Here is a 14770-nt window from a genome sequence, read left to right as displayed (position 1 = left end):
TGTCTGTGGGTAGGTATACGGGGTATTACATAGGTTGTCAATGGGAAATGAGATATGGACGGTAATCTACCTAATGACGAGAGCCTCCATCGGCGATGCCCGCTCTATATACTGACACTTCACGTATGATGGCTATGGCTACGGTTATAAGAAGACCGTTTGTGAGGATTCTACCTGGACCTGCGAGCCACATCTTGTAAGCCATAGGACTCGCCCGGAAGAATCGAGTGATCTCCCGCTATAGGACTGTCATCATGCAACGGGACGAAGGCAGAACGAGCTGTCTACGCTGGTCTGGATAATACTCTACGACGTCATGAACATGGAGTCCGCTAATATTGAAATCTCACCCACCACAACAAAAGACATTTGTCTATCGATGTGTCGCAGATCTGTAGATCGACAGCTAAAAGCCCTCATGTCCCTGAACGCAGTCATTCACGCCCGCCTAGTATATGACATGAATCGGCCGAACGGGTACAAGGAAGCCGACGACGTTCTCATACGACCCGCGAATCTCAGCACAGTTCCCCAGATTCTTCACCGTACCTAATTGCCAACTACATGAAGTCCAGTGACTGGAGTGTGATGATCCACTTGGCGCACACGCTCATAGCTGTTTGATCAGCGCAATTGTCTGTCTCGATCAGTATTTTTGCCCCTCGATGAGGTGCGCACGAAGGGCGAATACTGCTGTTTCACCGGAGACAGGTATGCGCGGGTTCATAATCGTATCTCTCCACGCTTATGTCAGTCTTGAAGCGCTTGATGGCCTATCATATCTTGTATACTTCAGGTCAATCAGCCGTATGTGAATGTCATCTAAAGCTCGTTCCGGCATATGCCTACGAGCAGTCATCACTCAAACACAACTTCGTAGTCGTTGCGTTCCCTTGGGATACGCTACCCCACCCCGGGCGGCCGGGTCTTGTACCTAGTTGCGTTCGTCTGCGTCTGACGCTGCTGTCGCTCGATACGTCGAGCTCGTTCATCTCTGTCGATCCTGCCATCGGCCTCCGCTGAGTATCGGTGTCTCACTGGGCGGGAACCGTAAATCCTGTTTCAGGGTGAGAGTTGTTGAAACCAATGTGTCAGGGCCAGTGATACGGAGCAGGGCCAATTGTAGCCTATTCAGTGGATCTTCCCTGTCAGAACTTTATATCTATCTCAGCGCGATCATCACACTCGACGAGTACCTGCCAATTAGTAGATGATTCGAATCGAAACCAATTGGTCGCTGTATGTGCTCGCAGCTGTGATTTTTGGACATTCGCAAGGTTCACCCCACCGCCACAATTAGACTCCTGGATCACCCAGCTCAATCATTTTTGCGAGATCATACCGCATACAAGCGCATACATTGCTGTTAGCAAAAACAAGGTTCACGGTGCACATCGTAAACTTCCGCCGCGGACTCGTGCCTAAACATGAGACTGGAGCTGCTTGTCACAGTCACACACATATCTTCAAGTGTATCATTGCACGGAACCTGGTCTACCGTAACTTCCCCTGTCCCATCAGCTCCTGCTGTGTCTCGCGACCCGGACTAAGATCTCGCTATCTTTGTCATCCCCGGTTGTCACAGACCCACCATCTTGCCCTTCGTACAAACAGCCCGAGATCGCTCGTTCGGATATTGTCATCCTCCTTCGGCTTGGGAACATTGTCATTCGCGTCTGTCATTCGCGTTGTATGGAACTGTGCCTACCGGAGAGTTAGTCCATGTTTATTGCGTTACGAGTCTATTCGTATACACAGTGCTCGTCAGCACGTCGACCTGCGGATCCGGAGTCATGCAGCGAGTCATCCACCGTTCATCCAGCAGGGATTGGGAGCGACGAACATAGTGCGCCTGACTTGCGCCTCTTGACTCCATCTCCTGTCGCTCCGACATGCCCAGGATCTCCGATCTATACTTTCCTGCTTTCCCCTCACCAGGTCAAAGTAGCCAACTTCGGCGCGCGCTAAGACTGGTCAGCTTCGCCGGTCAGGAAGATAATATCGCCTCGTCATCCGCTCGATACTTGTACACCGTGAGGCGAGCGAGCATATTTTGTCTTCGCCCCCATCAGTCAAGTCAAGACGCATATCCATGGTCAGTGTAAGCTGCCCTCGAAGGCATATGTATCATTAACATGAGGCTGTGATTAGTGACGTGCAGCTTGACAGCGTACGTGATCCGGCCTTCACGGCGATCTCCCATCGCTGAGAGCGCGCCGCTCTGCTCTCGTCTCCGGTCTGCCACGCTCCGGCCCCTTCCTTCGCTCCGCCACGACAACTCTGATCAAAATAGCAACTCATCTACGCCAGGTGACGAGCGTCGTTTGCAGCCCCCAGCCTATCGCTTCCTTTTGTGTCCATGACCTGCACGGAACAGCGAGTTTATGGTTGATCCCGGGTGGGACTGACTTGCCTTGACAGCTAGCCGAGAGAGCGTTAATTGAGGTGCCTGCCTGCGGCTCCCTTGACGCAATCCGCTATGGGAACAATCAGTAATGTCGACGTTGTGAACCTTTGCTAGGGCGCTGATGTGTCGAGGGGATGCGAGCCATCTCTTGAGTCTAGTTCTGAACGCTGTGACGTTGAGTTCGGGCGGCGCGGAGCGAAGCAGCTGTACGCTGTCCATTAGCTTGATGATATCCAGCATGTGGAGTCTGACGGTCAGGAAGTGAGCAGTCCATCACTTAGAGTCAGTCGCCCAGCCTAGGAGGGTAAGTGTCGGCGAGGGGGCGGCGCTTCGAGGTTGAGAATGTATGATGAAGACCAGACAACTCCCGCGACCCGCCTCGAGATGTTCCGGCCAAGTAGCGGTCGAGGCTGTACGGCCAAAGTGACGGAGGATGGGGATCCTGGACGGCGGATTGATCGAGGGGTTGAGAACGAGATCCATCGCGCAAAAGGAAGGAAGGGACGTGAACAATCTACAAGCTGGCATCAAAAGAGGAGACGACTGCGCATTCCGAGCATAATTGCTAATGTTTACTGGCCTCGCTTCTTGAGGTTTGTCGAGAGCTGGATGGTCAGACCTGTTCAGATAACTGGCACTGAGGTGACTTACCCATTCCAATCCTTCGTAAAGACCGTCACCTGAGGTAGCGCATGCAGCCTGGATGTACCAAGCACGCTGACGAAGAGAGTGGAGACCAAGCTTGTCGGTGATTTCGGCAGCGTTCATGGCGTTGGGCAGATCCTGATGGTGAGTGAAAGCCGCGCCTGATGATGACTGTGACCTACCTGCTTGTTGGCAAATACCAGGAGAAGGGCGTCCCTCAGCTCGTCCTCGCTCAGCATGCGTTGCACTGGGCCTGTCAGCTAAGTCATGGCCGGACACGTACGTTCCTCGCGGGCCTCAGTGATACGCTCTCGGTCGTTGGAGTCTACCACGAAGATGATACCCTGAGTGTTCTGGAAGTCTTTCGTCAGCTATTGAACGTATGCAGTCGACCTACAATGTCTCCAAAGGGGACGAATCTTGTCCTGTCCTCCGACATCCCAAACAGTGAACGAGATGTTTTTGTATTCGACCGTCTCAACATTGAAACCTGCGAAAAGTTAGACCGTCCCCGAGTGAGAAAGGGTCGCGCGGCAGACTGACCGATAGTAGGGATGGTGGTGACAATCTCTCCGAGCTTGAGCTTGTAGAGGATGGTTGTTTTACCGGCGGCATCGAGACCGACCATGAGGATACCTGATCGCGTGTTAGCTTTTGAGTCCCGGTTCCATCCGTGCGGACATCGATAGGACGTACGCATCTCCTTTTTGCCGAAGAGGCCTTGGAGCAGGCGAGAGACGGAGAGACCCATTGTGTCTGAGTGGTGGATAGAGAGTGTATATAGATGGGAAGGAGGAATGCAGTCCAGTCTCTATAGCAAGGCAAGGCAAGGCAAGGCAAGGCGCGTAGAGAGGTGTGGCGTGTGCGCAAGGGAGGAACGCGTGGATCCCTATTCAATAACGCCGAGAGTGGCAGTCACACGGCGAGCCTAACTTACTCGTAAAGACAGCCAGAGAGATAACGAGTTAGGCGTGCCATGTTTGCTCTGTGGAGCCCCTCGCACGTGCGTCACATCTATCTATCCATTCGCTCGATGCCATGTCCAGCCATATAACTTTGCATTTACACCATACCAACAATCTAATCGCACATCGCCTGACATGTCAAACGAGGCAAGTCCCTCCGGCCTGGAGAAAGTACTCATCGCTGACCCGACAGAACACCCCTCTCAACGGCACGACCGACTCGTCGATGCGCAATAGACTTCACCAAATAGCTGATATCTTCTACCAGCCGTGAGTGTGACTGACGACCATCGGGAAGGTCGCTGACACTTCCAGCTTCTCAAGTGGGGCACTCTCGCTCCTGCCTCGCCGCGGAGAAGGCGCGAGGGCAAAGAGCAAGAGGGCAGACCGCATACCAGACGAGTATGTTTTGGATCGTCCCTGTACTGACATCCAGGCAAGTAGCTACCTATCAATCCACAGCCGATCCATCCATTCGCGTCCGCGTGCCCAAGAAGGTCCTCACGCCCGTCAAGGTGGAAGCCAAGGTCTGGTTCGCAAACGAGCGGACCTTCATCTCGTACCTCTCCATGGGTTTGCTGCTGTCCACCATTGCCTCCGGGTTGCTCTTTGGAGCCAGGGATTCATCGGCGAGATACTTTGCACTGGCCTACGCCGGAATGTGAGTGCAGTCATAGCCTCGCTAATGGCAGCTCTGCGGCCATCATGATTTACGGCTGGGCTATCTTTCAAAAGCGATTGACCATGATCTCGGCAAGAGATCCAGGCTCTTTTGGTAAGTTTAAATATTGTGTTCGCTCATGCCAGACACCCTCGTTGGCCCACTCCTCATCTGCGCGGCGCTCTTCATTGCCATCCTCGCCAACTTCATCCTGCGAGTTCAAGAATCTAAGAACCATTTGGGCGTCAATCCAATGTCCTTGCGGTATGCGTGGGACCATGCCAGTTTGAAGCGACTTGGGAATTCATAATCATTACATGCAACTTTAGGCCGTGTCTTTGTATGCCTGAATGGTCAACAACCGCTGCGAGGGTGCACATACCGACATCTCTGCGTCCAACTCTTCAGCAGTCTTCGTCCGCTGCTTCGGGGCTCTTCCTCCAGCTGCGGGAGCCACCCGTCCCCGTCCTCCTGCGCCTGCTCCTCCACGTCGAGGCGCTTGACCCCGAGCCTGGACGGGAGCGACGCGCGATGCCAGCGATTGGCCGTTGTTGATGTCGAGTGCAATCTCGACCTTCATGGGTCGCTCTGAAGGTGAGCTGTGGATAAGCGGGAGACTAACGATTGTCGATCATGCGGTTGTTGTCTGGGATCAGCTTTGTTCCAGTGGCGGACTTACAAGAAGCGTGAGCCTTGTTGGCATCGCCCCGGTTCCTGAATACAATAGTCGCCTGCCCAGTACTCTTCCCAGTCGCAGTGTAGCTCATTTGCACGGTCCGGACCGGTCCCACCGTGGACTGCATAAGATCCTGCCATCAGCCGCAACCTCAAAGTCCGACTTACCCTGATGGCTGCCTCGGTGACGTCCATAGGGAGGTTGCTAATGATGATCTTGACCGCATCGGTGCCGGCTATCCTCTGAGGAGCAACAGCGGCAGCGCGAGGGACGTTGGACGCGTAGCGGTCCCGGGCGCCAGTAGGCGCACCGCGTGCCGGCCTGCCGCCCCGACGAGCCTTGGGCTTGGACGCCGCGATGATCTGGATCAGCCCGAGCGCCGGCGGGCGAGCTTACCTCTTCGAGAGGCTTGTCGATATCCATTGTATATAGGGGCTGTGAATGTACAGACTCAATCAGTAGTAGAACAACGAGGTGATGGTGGCGCATGAGCGATACCGTAAGGCACCACCCGCGGCGGCTTTTCGGCATTTCCGTAAACAAGTGGCATTTCATTTCTGGGCTGTTACTACACAACGGCTATGGCTCTTCCTTGGTCCCTCGAAGTCTAGCAGATAGCGAACCCCGACGTTTGGAAGGCATCTCCTTCCCCTTGACCCCAGATGTAGACGCTCGACGAGCCCGAGCTTGGGCAGCCTCGCTGACTCGCACTTCAAACCCTCCGCTGGGTACCTCCTCGTCGGAATCTGACGCCTCCATCTCCTCGCGAATAGCCGTTATGGTCTTGGCGACGCCCTTCGAGGGACTTGTGGGCAGTGTTGGAGGAGGAGGGATGAGGTTTGCGGCAGGCAGCGAAGTATTACCGGGAACTGGAGACCGGACGTTCCCCTCGATGATGTAATATCCACCCGAAGGTGCCTCATCGTCCGAGTCGGACGGCAGCATCAGGTCGGGGTCGGCCTTGACACGTACAGGAGGTGGTGGTGCCTTGGGACGTTTCGACTTTTTGGACTTCTGTCATCAGCGCATACCTGATTGAGCACATACCAATTCCATGCCGATCAGGAAGCTGTCCTGATGTTCGATCAGGTACTCGAGAACCTGTTGGGAAAGGACGTGCTCCTTGGGTCGCATGGCGTGGACAGGATGAGATAGAACGCCGGGTTGGAAGATAAGAGCGAGATCTAATGAGCATGGATCAAGCATGAGCTTACTGGGTGCGTTCATCAAGTTCCTTTCTGATTTGCGAGCAAAGACGCTCAGCAAATCGAGCACGTAGAGCAGAAGATATTGGTTGATGGGAGGAATCGATCGAACGAGCTCCTTGTATCGGTCGATGGCATCTGGAGGCGTCCCGTGCTCGAGAACAGCGCGAAACTACTTAGCGACATCTAGGCGCAACTTACCTCTTCGTAGAAATCGGTAGGGATGATGGATTCAGGTGCTTGCGTGAGAAATCTGATAAGCAATGTACACAGATGAGGCCTACCTTCTGAAGATGGTCGCTACATCATGTGGGGAAAAGTCGAGCGCTTTCCAGTCGATGTCTTTGCCATACTGCCATTAGCTCAGCCAAGTCAAGACATACCCTGGGGCCCGTATCAAAGATGGCCTGTAGTTCCCGCATCCGCTTGGCCGATCCAGAGATGCGGAAAGCGCCTTCCACTTCTGTGGCGTGCTCTTTGAGATACAGGCCACACTTGGCGACCACAACGGGAATGATACTGACATCAGCGAGGCGATAACGCAGACTCACCCCCAAACGTATAGCTTGCCGTCCGGCCCAGCCGTCGAGATCTGCACCGAGGCATAGGTCAAGGCCTCTGCAAGTGAGACGCCAAAGACTGCTGCAGAGTCAGGCTTGACTGCTGGGGCTTTCCACCAGCTCTTGGCACCTTGCGAGTTGTCGCTGTCGGGAGAGGTCATGGGGCGGATCGGTTCGGATCCGGTGTACGTAGGGGCTTCATTGTCATCCCCAGGAGTGTACGTTACAGCGGTCGGGTATGCTATTCTGCCGCGGGCTGGAGCTGGGGATGGGCGCGTAGAGACCATGATGGATGTAGAAAGGCAGAAGGAGAGCAGGAGGACCGGTCGCTCGGTCCATGACGATGACACCCATTTACGTCATATGCATATCCTTATCAATCTCACACAAGCTATTATATTAAGGTACTAATCAAGAGCAAGATAAGTTTACTGCTGCCAGGTTCTGATACTATCCAACAGCCTCGCAATCGCAGCACCGTCTCCACTGCGCACTTCGTTCAAGGTTACGCCCACCGGATCCACGCCTGCGTCCACCAACATGTCCATCATCGCAAACAAGCCTTCCACGCCGGGCAAGCCGTCTGCTTCCGGGTTGAATGCAGCCGGCGGAACAGGCGGTTGCGGATCGATCCCGGAAAGGGACCGAACCATCAAGAAGATCACTTCGCCAGAGACGAAGGATTGGGGAATCGAGGTGACTCTGGGGTATTGCGAGGGGAGGACGGAGTTTACCCAGACGACCAGGTCTGCATCGCTCTGCGAGTCAGTTGCGCATCGGGCCAAGTCAAGAGCGGAGATGTCAACGACTCACGAGCTGAGATGCTGAGGGGCGCCGCATGTCCTTGTTTGGCCGGCTAGGCATCAAGCTGGCTCGTTTGGTATTGTCGAGCGACATCTGAATAAGCGAATCGCCTCGCTAGATCGGACCTGCACTCACTAGGATACTGGCATCGTGTGGTGTCAGAGTATTGGTGTTTTCCCTCCTAGTTGCGCGTTGCGTCGCATCTCGGCTAGCCGGTGAAGGAGGCCGGGGACTCAGCGCTTGAGCCTCGGCGAGGGGAATAGTGGGTATATTGCAGGACGATGTCACGGCCACGGAGTAATCGCGAGCGATTGTAGCCTTCATCAACGCCTTCATCCAGCCTCGGATCGCGCCCTGCTCGGCGGAGGAAAAGTAGTGGGTCTTGTTAGCGCCGACGAGCCGGAAACCGTACGAGCCGGGATTGGTGTTTTCGTCGACAATGACCCGGTGCCCCTGCAGGGGGATGTGACCTTTAACTCTGTCCTCCTGACGTCAGCAGAGCCAAAGGGGGACTTGCCTGTTCTGAAGCTAGGTAGTACAAGTGCGCCCCCTTCAACACAAAGAAGCGAGACTTCCACCCATAGCGATCGCCCTTCTTTTTCATGTAGCCCGAGTGATCCGGCGTTCCGATCTGTTTGAGGGCTGATGCGTTGGCAATGACAGGAGATTCCTGCGGCGATGCAGGTTGCATTTGGTGCACCTGAGGTTGGATCGACCGAGTCGTGTTGCGAGTATCCGAGGGAGTGGTAGGAGCCGGTTTGCGGCTTCTGCCGAAGAAACTAAGCCGTTCCTTGTTGTCAAGGCTGAGCTTGCCCTTGCGGTGTCCGACCGAGCCGAAGGATTCCCGCTTAACGACGGAGCCAGGGGTGACTGGGGAGGGCGGTACGCTGACGGGCGTAGAAGCCACGGTCTCGTTGATGGAGTGCATGGGAGGTGGGATGGAGGTGGTACTGACTTTGCGGCTGTGAATAGAGTTGGAGTCGGCGGAGAGAGGAGGGGTGGTAGATGGAGGGGGAGAGCCCGGTGGCATGGCAAAGGTGTTGGGCGGAGCGCTCATCCCGCGAGTGCCTTGCGCCGGTGAGGACATGGACGAGATCGACGCAGGCCGCCGCAGCTCGGAGATGGCTTGCGCGATGCGCAAGCGCTTGCCGAATTGAGGGATGTCCAGCTCTTTGAGCAGGTTGGCGTCCAGCTCGAGCAAGAGATCGCCCGAGATCTCGTGTTCTTGGAATTTCGGCCATTCCTCGAACCCCTTGCTCTTTGCCCATTGCACCACCTCATCCACGCCCCACGTTGAGGCGGGGCCTGACGGCGCCGCACTCGACTGGGAGGAAGATAAAGGGTGCGAGCGCTGAGCGGTCTCGAGGGGTGGGGTAGACGGCATGGTCGGGGCGGGCTGCAACGAGGAGAGCGTGTTGGGCGCTTTGCCGTTGCGCAGGCTCCTCCGCTTCTCCTCCTCCTCATCCTCGCTCTCGTCCGAATACACCAGACCAGCTACACCTCCACTGATTCTGTGCATATCCCTCTCCTCATTCGCCAACTGCGCCTGCGCAGCGAGCCGGGCGCGCGTATCGGATCCGATCCCCAGGGATTCTTCATTGGGTTTGGCGATAGACTCGATGGCGTGCTCAATCTCCCCGATGGTTTTGCCTATCACGGTCGTGGCTCCGACAGCCGCGGCACCGATGGCAGCTGCGGTAGTGGCCAGTACACCATTACCGACTGGCTCGCCCTGGTCTGGGGCGACCTCGGGTATCTCTTGGTGGGAGGGCTGCGGAGAGAGCGCTTTAGGGGAAGGGGGAGTGGGCGATCGCTGGATGGGTGCGGGTGCAGGAGTGCTGGCAGGAGCATCCGCTACGGGGGTCTCGGTGATGTACGTGGCCGGGAAGAGGCCCTCCTCGCCTTTGGTATTGCGTCCCTGTTGTCAGCTATATTTATAGTTTGACTTACTCTCCACCAACCGTCTCCAAAGTCATCGTCCCTTTCTATAACCTCTATTGGCTCTCCTGCGGTGAACTCTAGCTCATCCCCATGCTCTGCGACAAAGGTGTGTACCGCTGTAACTATGAGCATGGCGTGTGAGGTATGGATGGATAGCAAAGAGATGGAGGGAGAAGAGTGTACAAGTACGTTGTTAGGATCTAATAAGGCTGAATGAGGAAATTATCAAAGCACAGGCTTATAAGCTTAAACTGTTTGGCAAGGGCGGCACGTTGCTCGCATCTTGCTATCATACTTGCCTTTCCGCTTCAGACACCACACTCACACAATGGCTACCACCAAAGGCGTCATCCTCGTAGGAGGCCCCTCCAAGGGCACTCGTATGAGGCCGCTTACTCTAGATTGTGAGTACAGGCAGGTCCAAGAGCTAACATCAGGCGCGAAACCCCTTCTCCCCATTGCCGGCAAGGTATGCAGCTGATAACGCGCCGCTGACCCTAGCCTATGGTCTGGCACCCCCTCGCATCGCTAGCCAAGATGCCTGGTCTCACTGAAGTCCTGATCATTGGCTTTTACGAAGACTCGGTTATGGCTGGCTTCGTCAAGGACGCCAAGAGAGAGTTCCCCAACATTGCCATCTCGTATCTGCGCGAATATCGGCCCCTCGGGACAGCTGGCGGTCTCTATCACTGTGAGCCGAGTGTAGACGTGGCTAATGTAGTCCGTGACTCTATCCTCCGCCCGCCTTGTCCGCAGAACATCTTTATCTGCAACATTGACATTTGTTGCTCATTCCCGTTCCAGGAAATGATGGACTTGCATTCCAAGCATCGCGGGGTGGGGACTATCATGGGAGTGAATGTAAGTCGGTGGAGGACGTCGCTGACCTCAGGTCAAAAGAGAAACTGCGACGCAATACGGTTGCATTGTTTCCGACCCGAGCTCGCTCGTCGTCCATTACGTCGAGAAGCCCGAAAGCTGGATCTCCAATATGGTGAACGGTGGTGTCTACCGTGAGCATCTGCATAGTTCACGCTGATACAGTGTTCGACAAGTCTCTTTTTGACGAGATCAAGGTCGCTATGGATGACAAGGCGGCACGTGCAGCCGAGGACCCCCTGGTGCAATCTGACGAGATGCTGCGATTGGAGCAAGACGTCATCGTCCCTTTGGCGGCCGCGAGGAAGATGCACGTCTACGAGACCAAGGACTTTTGGAGGCAAATTAAGAGCGCAGCGTACGTCACGCATGTTCCCCGCTGACATGAGTTCCGCCGTCTCTGCTTCCTCCCTTTACCTGTCCCGCTTCCAAAAGACTCACCCCGAGCTCCTCGCCAAGCCCTCCGCGACTGTACTCGCTCCTTCCTATATCGACCCTTCCGCCACCATCGACCCTACCGCCAAAATCGGTCCCAATGTCGCTATCGGCCCCGGTGTACGCGTAGCTGCTGGCGTGCGCGTCAAGGACGCCATCATATTCGAGGGGACCTCGCTCGAACAACACAGTTGCGTCCTAAACTCGATAGTAGGCCAAAACTGCCAGATCGGGCCCTGGGCGCGTCTTGATGGTGTACCAGAACCAGAAGACAACAAGGGAAAGATCAGCGTTACCGTGTTGGGTGAGTGTGACGGCGAGCTCGCTAATGACAGCAACCGAGGTCACGTTGGCGCCGGAGACGCTTGTCAGGAGTTGCATCGTGCTCCCGAACGTGAGTGAAGGCTTGACACGGCTGATGGAAGAAAACACTATCCAAAAGCTATGCGAGCAGAGTAGTCCTCTAATTACATCTCCAATAGACGATCTATGGCTAGACCCAGGTCATTTCCGCAACTGTCCAGCACCGCCTCTACTACCTCCTCGTCCAAGGCAGGGAACATCTGATGCAACGTCTGGACATTGGCTTGCGTTTGAGCTTGAATATCGGCTTGACTTTGGGCCTGGATCTCGGGCAGAGGTTCGCTGACATTAGCCGAGAATTGGCCGCAACTCACGATCCCAAGTCCATCTGCGCAAAGCGACGAGTCGGTGTGTCTGGCGCACTCCCTGGCGCCTCTTCATCCTCCGAGACACCTTCAAACATCTTGCCCAGAGCATTGAGCGGCTTGCTCACCGACTCCTGGGCGATATTGGCGGTCCGCTGGAAGAATCTGCGCGTATTGTCCAGGGATGGAAAGACGAGGGCGCGAGCGGGCTCTTCACCAGGGGTCGAATCGAATGGCGACATGGAAGCAGGAAGGGGTCTTGACCTTTCGGTCGATGGAGATGGCGGTAGATCCTGTATAGCGCGCTCAACATTCCGCTCAAATTCCTCTTGCGTGATATTGCTGAGGCTCGACGCATCCATGGTCTCGATGAATGAGATGGCGCCGCTCTACCATCAGCCGCGATGCTATTAGACTCACCAGACTCGAGAGATAGTATCCCGATTCTCCTTGCAGTTTAGATTGACTCCGAAACCGATTTATATATCTTCATCAGCACAATCTCGCTTCAACTCACTCTACATTCGAGATCATGTTTTCTGGATACGCCCTGAGCACGACAAAGATGAGGATGGGGATGAAGGCATCGGCAGATGTCGATTCAGGACCTGACCCTGAGATGTGTCGGATCAGGCCAAAGATGACCTTGCAGCAGTTCAAGATGCAGATCATCTTGTCTCTTGGCGCTTTGTAGTGGTTGATCTTGAGCAGTTCTGCCATTAGTTTCGTCTGGCGCGCACTTACCCTGCTCGGCAAATCCCAGGAAGCCCTGACTAGCTTCTCCCTCTGGTACGTCAAGGTGCTTCTCTCGTACCCAGCCAAACAACCTGACCCGCTGCGCGAATACTGCATCCTTCTCCAGATCATCGGTCGTGATGGGTTGTGAGGGTACCAGCTGCGGTGTGAAAGTACTTTCGTTAGCGAGGCCTTGCCAACACTCACTAGCTGTATAACCTATTCATGACCAGCTTCTCCACAGCCTCCATGGCATTATCAAACTCTGCGTTCCGTTGCGACTTCCAAGGTTCGACCTGGCTCATTTTATCCGCAATGAACTCCAGAAAGTCGTGGATCAGCTTCATCTGCTCATTGACAGTGAATGGCTTTTTGGCAAAGTTGGAGAGAAAGCTGTTGTCAGCTTGGTCTGCGCACACCCTACCTTTTGAGATAGCGAGCGATTGGCTCGGCGGGTTTGCTGCGGAGATCCCGCAGAAAGCCTGAAAAATTGAAAGCTGGCTCCTCCGTCTTTCGTGGCGTGGAAGTGGAGCCACCAGACACAAAGGGGTCGAATTCCGACACATCTGGGCGGTTGGTAGGTGTCGAGGTCTGAGCAGACGGAGTATGTGATGTTGAAGGAGTGACTTCGGGAAGATGTTTGGAAGTGGGTTTTGGCGGTGGAGCGGAAGGTGTTTCGGGCTGAACAGCAGCTGGGGTCTGGAGGGGTAGCTGTCGATCAGGCGAGTGCGCGCGTGGGGTCGACATGACCAATGGTTAAGATGGATGAGCAAGAGTAAGACGAGACCTATAGCGGAATGTGGAGTGGGCCCCGCACTGTTTGAAACAAGCGGGGCAAACATGTCATCGTTTGACCAGCACGGCTTCTCGAACCTCGAATGCGTACCAGTGAGCAGGTTCGAGGTCAGACACACAAGGCTAAGCTGATTATATACAACATTATCTATGCTACTGACTTATTGACGTTACTATACCCTATTCCTACGCAGCTCACCACGACCTCTCCACTCTCCTCTCCAGATGAGGCGATCTTGAACCTCGTTCCAAAGAACATGACTAGGTCACGCAGAAATTGCACACTAACGTCAGCCCCACTCCTGATCACACTCACCTATGAGCTGTCAAGGATCCCATACTGCACTTCCCAACGTCCTCCTTTCCCAGAACCATCAGAAGCAGCACCAGCCACTGATGCCTCGAGTCGACGCACCCGCCCCGACCGATCTCCTCTAGCAGGCACCTAGCGGCATGCAGAGCAATGTCCTCGGGAGTCTGTACTACCGGCGCTTTGGAGCTCGGCGCCACTGACAGGCATTCGGCAGAGTGGACGGCCGACGTGGATGATTGGGCTACCAGCGTCAATCCGTACCCCGGGGATTTTCCCGAGTCGTCTCCTTTATACACGTCCGTGAAGAGGTAGATATCTGGTATGTAGCGATTAAGGATCGAACGGGCCGACTCGACCATTCGATTGGCGAATTGTGGAGAGACTCGAGTGGAGTAGCTGGGATTAGCTGGGTCGCTGCGGCGCTTACGCTATGCCCCGAATCTTCTTGATCTTTCCTCTCTCCAGGAATTGCAGCGTGTTGAGTTGGCGCACGATTGGGCATTTGAAAATGACCTGACCGCCACCGAGTGGTGCTGCGCCTCTCTTTTTAATCTGTGGTCAGGCCAATTCGAGGACGAGGCTTACCTGAAGTTCCAGTCCATCCGTGATTCCAAACAGATGCAGATGCGGCAGCGTTACCGTTCGGATCATATCCACCTATCATCAGCGTGGTAAACACTACACTCACTGTCATGTCTCTCCCCTCCTCGCCCGTTATTCCGCTCAACATCACATCCAACGGCTTCTTGCAGAAGGGCGCAAGAGGAATCAAGATTTCGAGATAGTACCCGATGGACCGGCCGACGTGGCACGCATGCTGAAACGATCCGCCGGGGAGTACTCCTGGGTGGAACAGGAAGGACGTTCCTGTGATGGAGATCTCGATAGTGGACCCATTGGTAACCTTTTCGAGTAGTCGAAGCAGATTTATCTCATACTCGCGGAGTCCGACGTGGACATCCTCAGAGCGTATCCCATCTACTCGGATGGATTTGCCGCTGAGGATCGCCAGCAGCAGCCGTTGGCGCAGGTGGCGATGTGATGCGAAGCGCAGGACTTCTGAGCGGGAGGATGACATGGC

The 14770-nt window shown here is 55.0% G+C and overlaps 7 protein-coding genes across 7 annotated transcripts; 2 read left to right on the top strand and 5 right to left on the bottom strand.

Moving 5' to 3' along the window:
* Nucleotides 1-2979: 2979 nt before the first annotated feature.
* MKK02DRAFT_36407 (ADP-ribosylation facter) lies at nucleotides 2980-3803 on the bottom strand (the record flags this gene model as incomplete). Its single annotated transcript, XM_053089420.1, has 7 exons — nucleotides 2980-3012; nucleotides 3059-3190; nucleotides 3235-3299; nucleotides 3336-3413; nucleotides 3450-3542; nucleotides 3596-3688; nucleotides 3749-3803. 7 exons carry the CDS (start codon nucleotides 3801-3803, stop codon nucleotides 2980-2982), a joined length of 549 nt encoding a protein of 182 aa, XP_052947200.1.
* A 440-nt stretch (nucleotides 3804-4243) lies between these two features.
* MKK02DRAFT_24174 (vacuole fusion, non-autophagic-related protein) lies at nucleotides 4244-4988 on the top strand (the record flags this gene model as incomplete). Its single annotated transcript, XM_053086852.1, is given in 5 exon segments — nucleotides 4244-4287; nucleotides 4333-4439; nucleotides 4459-4678; nucleotides 4710-4792; nucleotides 4825-4988. The coding sequence occupies 5 exon segments, from the start codon at nucleotides 4244-4246 to the stop codon at nucleotides 4986-4988; spliced, it is 618 nt and encodes a 205-aa protein (XP_052947199.1).
* A 94-nt stretch (nucleotides 4989-5082) lies between these two features.
* Nucleotides 5083-5777, bottom strand: MKK02DRAFT_43343 (uncharacterized protein; the record flags this gene model as incomplete). The annotated part of the gene is made up of 6 exons (XM_053092378.1): nucleotides 5083-5099; nucleotides 5168-5266; nucleotides 5301-5324; nucleotides 5358-5487; nucleotides 5522-5716; nucleotides 5751-5777. The coding sequence occupies 6 exons, from the start codon at nucleotides 5775-5777 to the stop codon at nucleotides 5083-5085; spliced, it is 492 nt and encodes a 163-aa protein (XP_052947198.1).
* Nucleotides 5778-5933: 156 nt separating this feature from the next.
* On the bottom strand, nucleotides 5934-7406 carry MKK02DRAFT_23942 (Rho GTPase activation protein; the record flags this gene model as incomplete). The annotated part of the gene is made up of 7 exons (XM_053086809.1): nucleotides 5934-6368; nucleotides 6402-6538; nucleotides 6569-6731; nucleotides 6761-6812; nucleotides 6844-6911; nucleotides 6943-7078; nucleotides 7111-7406. The coding sequence occupies 7 exons, from the start codon at nucleotides 7404-7406 to the stop codon at nucleotides 5934-5936; spliced, it is 1287 nt and encodes a 428-aa protein (XP_052947197.1).
* A 141-nt stretch (nucleotides 7407-7547) lies between these two features.
* Nucleotides 7548-9996, bottom strand: MKK02DRAFT_36404 (uncharacterized protein; the record flags this gene model as incomplete). Its single annotated transcript, XM_053089419.1, has 5 exons — nucleotides 7548-7877; nucleotides 7933-8016; nucleotides 8059-8409; nucleotides 8441-9841; nucleotides 9874-9996. 5 exons carry the CDS (start codon nucleotides 9994-9996, stop codon nucleotides 7548-7550), a joined length of 2289 nt encoding a protein of 762 aa, XP_052947196.1.
* Nucleotides 9997-10192: 196 nt separating this feature from the next.
* Nucleotides 10193-11645, top strand: MKK02DRAFT_43340 (nucleotide-diphospho-sugar transferase; the record flags this gene model as incomplete). The annotated part of the gene is made up of 9 exons (XM_053092377.1): nucleotides 10193-10268; nucleotides 10302-10333; nucleotides 10366-10555; nucleotides 10586-10725; nucleotides 10757-10877; nucleotides 10909-11101; nucleotides 11133-11482; nucleotides 11514-11572; nucleotides 11604-11645. The coding sequence occupies 9 exons, from the start codon at nucleotides 10193-10195 to the stop codon at nucleotides 11643-11645; spliced, it is 1203 nt and encodes a 400-aa protein (XP_052947195.1).
* A 1879-nt stretch (nucleotides 11646-13524) lies between these two features.
* On the bottom strand, nucleotides 13525-14767 carry MKK02DRAFT_23938 (RNA-3'-phosphate cyclase; the record flags this gene model as incomplete). Its single annotated transcript, XM_053086808.1, has 5 exons — nucleotides 13525-13660; nucleotides 13693-14085; nucleotides 14117-14241; nucleotides 14275-14346; nucleotides 14378-14767. The coding sequence occupies 5 exons, from the start codon at nucleotides 14765-14767 to the stop codon at nucleotides 13525-13527; spliced, it is 1116 nt and encodes a 371-aa protein (XP_052947194.1).
* Nucleotides 14768-14770: the final 3 nt, after the last annotated feature.

The sequence above is a fragment of the Dioszegia hungarica genome (genome assembly GCF_025882075.1).
Source record: "Dioszegia hungarica strain PDD-24b-2 chromosome Unknown MKK02contig_7, whole genome shotgun sequence".
NCBI classification, from domain to species: domain Eukaryota; kingdom Fungi; phylum Basidiomycota; class Tremellomycetes; order Tremellales; family Bulleribasidiaceae; genus Dioszegia; species Dioszegia hungarica.
Note: the sequence above shows the minus strand (reverse complement) of the source record. Positions and strands in the feature narration are given on the sequence as shown.